The sequence below is a fragment of the Oryzias melastigma genome, linkage group LG22, assembly GCF_002922805.2.
Source record: "Oryzias melastigma strain HK-1 linkage group LG22, ASM292280v2, whole genome shotgun sequence".
NCBI lineage: Eukaryota > Metazoa > Chordata > Actinopteri > Beloniformes > Adrianichthyidae > Oryzias > Oryzias melastigma.
In genome coordinates this window covers 14192447-14197168 of record NC_050533.1, presented here as the reverse complement: position 1 = coordinate 14197168, position 4722 = coordinate 14192447, and the positions used below count along the sequence as shown (strand labels likewise).

At 40.1% G+C, this 4722-nt stretch overlaps 1 protein-coding gene across 3 annotated transcripts in view; it reads right to left on the bottom strand.

The window, feature by feature from the left end:
• Window positions 1-4722, bottom strand: part of flvcr2a (FLVCR heme transporter 2a) — a 9676-nt gene that overhangs the window by 4292 nt on the left and 662 nt on the right. The window contains exons 1-4 of one of the 3 annotated variants that reach the window (XM_024297778.2): window positions 4520-4722; window positions 3865-4448; window positions 1675-1816; window positions 622-762 (exon numbers count right to left, since the gene is read on the bottom strand). In XM_024297778.2, the coding sequence (XP_024153546.1) occupies window positions 622-762; window positions 1675-1816; window positions 3865-4422 (841 nt within the window). In that variant the 5' untranslated portion in view covers window positions 4423-4448; window positions 4520-4722. Of the gene's footprint in view, window positions 1-621; window positions 763-1674; window positions 1817-3864 lie in introns of all 3 variants that reach the window. The other 2 variants (XM_024297859.2, XM_036209926.1) reach the window with 2 other exon arrangements.

Here is a 4722-nt window from a genome sequence, read left to right as displayed (position 1 = left end):
TTTGTGAGGAGATTGGTTTTGAGTTTTCCTGCAAAACTTGAACATGAGGAATTATTCCTGATGTCAGAGGGAAGAAAGTTCCAGAGCTGGGAGATGGAGCGACTGAATGCTGTGACCCACATTGGTGAAAATTGAATTTAGCATGCACTTTTTTGCAAAGTGTTTAAATGAAAAACTACTTCTTTTTTGTGAAAGAATCATGCAAACTTTCACTACAAATTTTTGGAGACATGTTTTTGTTCTGCAATTTTAACCCTTAAACACTGGAGCTCCAGTGTTTATGCTCTTTGATTTACTGTGAGTTTTCAACCGTTAATACGATCAGTGTGATTCCAGCAGATTCTGAAGCAGATTTTCTCCTTTAGATTCTGCTGAAATTATGTTGATGTTTGTGTAAACAGTTGAAAAGTAACAGTATGTTAAAGATTTTGTGTTTAAGCGTCACCGGCGACACCTCAGGCATTAAAGGGTTAAACTGTTTGTTTTACCCAATAGTTAAAAAGATGCTTCTATTACTCATTTTTCCCCATAATCATTTAGTAACAATAATCTGACGAAAAATTGCTTTTTTTTTTAAAATCATAGTTTGTCTGTGGACCAGGTGAAGCAAAAGGAACCCACCATAGCTGATCACGAGGAGCATGAAGGGCTTGTTGACTAGCAACCTGTAGATGGATGATGTGTAGGAATATTCATGAGCGCAGGTAGACCTGGCCTGAGCCTGGGAAAGAGATGGAGGGTTCTCTGGTCTTTCTTCAAACACTGCAGAACAAAAGCATAATAAACTTGAATTCTAGCCTGTAAGACTTAAAATTGTGGAAAAGATTTAGACATGAGTGTCCAAGTGTTTGCACAGACACATCCCTGCACATATAGATGAAGCAAATCAGAATTCCACTTTTTGGACCATCAGGTGATGGAAGTTTGGAAAGTGAAGAGATGACTGATTGAATATGAATGCAACACAACTATTAATTTGTAAGTAAGTTGGGAGAAACTGTAACACAACATCCAAAACTGCCTCTGTATTACTGATCGGATATTTCCCTTTTTTCCTGACACCACAAATGACCTATATAGTGTGTTGTGACATGTTGGGAAAATACAGGCTATGGCAATCATTTGCTACTTTTCAAAACCGCTGAGCACTTAAAGTTAAGGGATCGCCATCAATTGCTGACGGTTAAAATGTAACTGAGATAGAGAGTAATTTTAGAACTGTCAAAATTAGAGGGAAAAAACAGACTCACAAAACATGAGTTTGAGACAAACAAATGTTACACTTGAAAAATGTATTTAAAAAGTGTCAAAAGCAGAAACAGTCCAGGCTGTCGCTGTGTTTTGACGAGTCATCTGTTGTGGTCTTCTAACTTCCTGCATTTGTATTTCATAATGTGCCAAATCCCATCTCATCAGAGACAAAGAGATTACAATTACAGCAATTACTGCAGCAGCTCATCCAGTGAACAACAATGAAGTTTGAAAGGAAAAACACATCTCAGGTAGAACTGGCTTCACAGGAGTTGGTGCAGGAAGAAAAAAAAAAGAAAGAAAAGGCTGTAATAAAAACTGACTTTGGAAATTAGAAAAGGAAGTGAGATAACAGCTCATGACCTAAACCGTTAGAGACACCGCAAATTCTCCAGAGACATGCACCCCGTGCTGTGGACTTACCAATAGCAACGAGGACAAAGATGAGGGTGGCTACACCTGCACTGATGTAGAACATAACCCTGATGTGATACGTCAGCTGGTTCATGTCCTCCACGTTCGGCACCAGGATGGGGGGAAGCAGGAACCCAATGGCAATACCCATCTGTGAACGAAAGCATGTATAATTATTTAAAAGCAAACATGCAGTTCAGCACATGTTTACTTACTGTTGTTTTCCACTTAAATATTTCCTAAATTGCCAATAGAAAAGCACCATTAGTTTGTTTGTGTAAAGGCACTCGTTTTTGAAATACAGTTGTAGTGCTTCATGTTCTGATCATTAAATAAATTTTTACTTATGTAAAAAATGAATTGGTAATCAGATAAATTGAGTCAAAATAAAAAAAATGTGAAATTTAGTCTGGTACTATCTACTGATAAATCAGGATATGTATCGTATCATGACATGTATATCGCAATACGTATCGTATTGTAGTCAATTTATGGTGCTAGCAGTCATTAATGTCCGTAATGTTCGGATTAGAGCAATAAATTATTGTATCGTCAGCATAAAGATGGAGTTTGAGCAGGAGTTTGGAAAGTCATTGACGGAGATTAAAAGTGGCCCTATAAAGAGGAACCCTGTCAGGCACATATGTGGACTAGCAGGGTCCTACGAGGATGAAGGTAGGCGTAGAGCGCATGCGCAGAGAAGAGAGAGAAACGTTAGCTATACATGTACTGATTGCTCTGTAAACTGATGAAAAAATACCAGATAAATAGTTAAAACAGCTTCTTTTGGACTGTGCTCTTTAATCTGAGTCCTGCCGAGGATGTAGAAGTCTCAGTCCAAGGAAAACTGGACCTCCTTTTCACAAGAATGGCTTTACTTTCCTCAAGATTCTGTTTTCTTTCATCACTTGTTTTAATGTGTTAACCTGTGAGGTAAAAAGCTGACCGATCAGCCGACTTCCATAATACAGATCATTCTAAAACTCCTGAACTCCTACAGGTCATTTATGTATAAATGGGATTTTTTTTTTTTAAACAGTTAAGTTGATTAACGTAAATGAGTTCATTTGTGTCTTAAAAATCATATGCAAAATAGTTCAAAACAAGTTCAAAGGATTAAATAGGAATAATGGGCATGTGTTGAAATTTGTACTTTTCAGTCGTGGAACATTTCCACGACTGAAAAGATAAACCCCTCTGAGCTTTTCAAGAAATGCCGGTAGTGAATTGTGCAGAAAAGCCTTATGCATAACTAAACCCAACAGAGGGACAATCCCAGTTCTCTTGGGGAAAGGCAACTCCAAGCCTCAAGGGCAGCATTCCTGCATGTTCTTTTCAGTGTACCCTGTACTGGTATTTTCTAATTGGCTGGACATACCTGAACCAGGTAAGCAGTCATGAGCAGGGGTTGGATGTCTAGAAGTCAAGCAGACACGCCAGCCCTCAAGGCCTAGAGTCGCCCATCCCTGCCTTAGAGGGTCAGACCAGTGGCTGACTTACCAGTTTGGGGGCCCCAGGCAAAAAATAAAATGAGGCCATTTGCAGTGGTTGTATCAATCATTAAAAAAAATCCTTGTCTAGGTCCTTCATTGAGCTAAAAGCCGCCGCCCTAATTATGTCCACCTGCCAAAAGCAATTTTCACCTCCAAAGTTGGAATCAAAGCCGCTCAATCTGGGAAAACTGAATTCTCAGCTGGCTAACTTGCTGTTGACTATTCCATTGCTGCAGAGGGACGGGGTGGACAAAACACTTTTACATGATCAGTCTTATTTGATTTGGGGTGTGTTTTTGTGACAGAGTTAAATAGTGATGGCAGTAAAATGTATTTTAGATATATTAAGTGTTCAGCTCGGGGCCCCAACTCTGGGCCCCCGGGTAATGGTGAGTCCGCCTATGTGTCAGACAGGTTAAACAGGTCATTTAAGTGTTTGCTTTTGGACCATTTCGACAGATCTTCTTGGCTTAAGCAGTCTCTGCTTACAAGTTGGCTTTAGGATAAAGATGACACAACCACAAGATGAGAACTTGTGATTTCTACTTCTTTTTTTTTATAGCAAGGGGTTGATATTTGTTGACACATGCCAAAAATTATCATAAATTAGGACAAATTTAACAATTGCATGGGTAAAATTGTCACTTTGTAATGTTTTTAAAATAGATTTTATTAAAAAAATGTGATCACTTGTAACTACACTCACCTGATTGCCAAAAACTCCAATGGAGCAGGCGGTGGAAACTTCATCTGCGCCAAACCAGACGCCCGCAATCCTCGCTGGCAACCCCAGAATAAAGACTTGGGCGACTGAAGAGAACAGCTGTCCAACCATGGTCACCCAAAACATGTCGCTTCTGGCACTGGCCACTTTGATCCACGTCCCGGCGCAATTGAGCGCATTTGCCACCAGCGCCGTGATGCGCAGTCCCTTCACATCCAGCAGCCAGGTGACCGGGAATATGAAGGGGATGTAGACGAGCATGTACACCATGGACAACCAGTCTACAGAGAAGCCATCGACTCCATAGAACTTCATGATGATGTTGTTGATGATTCCGTACTGGATCCACTGGTAAGCGTTGCTCAGAGAGTAGGAAGTGAACAGGAACAGAATCAGCCATCGCCGGCTCTCCAGACGCGCCGGGAGCGCACCGGCGCACGCACCGTTTGGGATGCCGTTACTCTGCTGGACAGTTCTGTCTGGTTCTTTGGCTTCAAAGTTGACACTATTATCATTCACGTCCTGACAGGTTTCCTTCATATTTACTCGAATTTAAAAGAATCGATCTGAAAAATAAAACTGGGTTAAGATGACTTCAGACTCACAAAAAGCCAGCTTTCCTGAGAAATCTCCTTACAGAGTTGAGCAGAGCTAAGCTGAATTTTGCTCCACCCAGCTGCTGCATAAAGAAGTGACAAAGTCTCAGACTAGAATTTCCTATTTTCATAATTCTTAAACTGCAAAATTTCAAACAGAAACCCAAAGACTGAATAAAGTCATGTTATTGCATAAACTATATAATGGAGTTTCTTGTTTTTATTTGTTAGAATTATCCTTCAA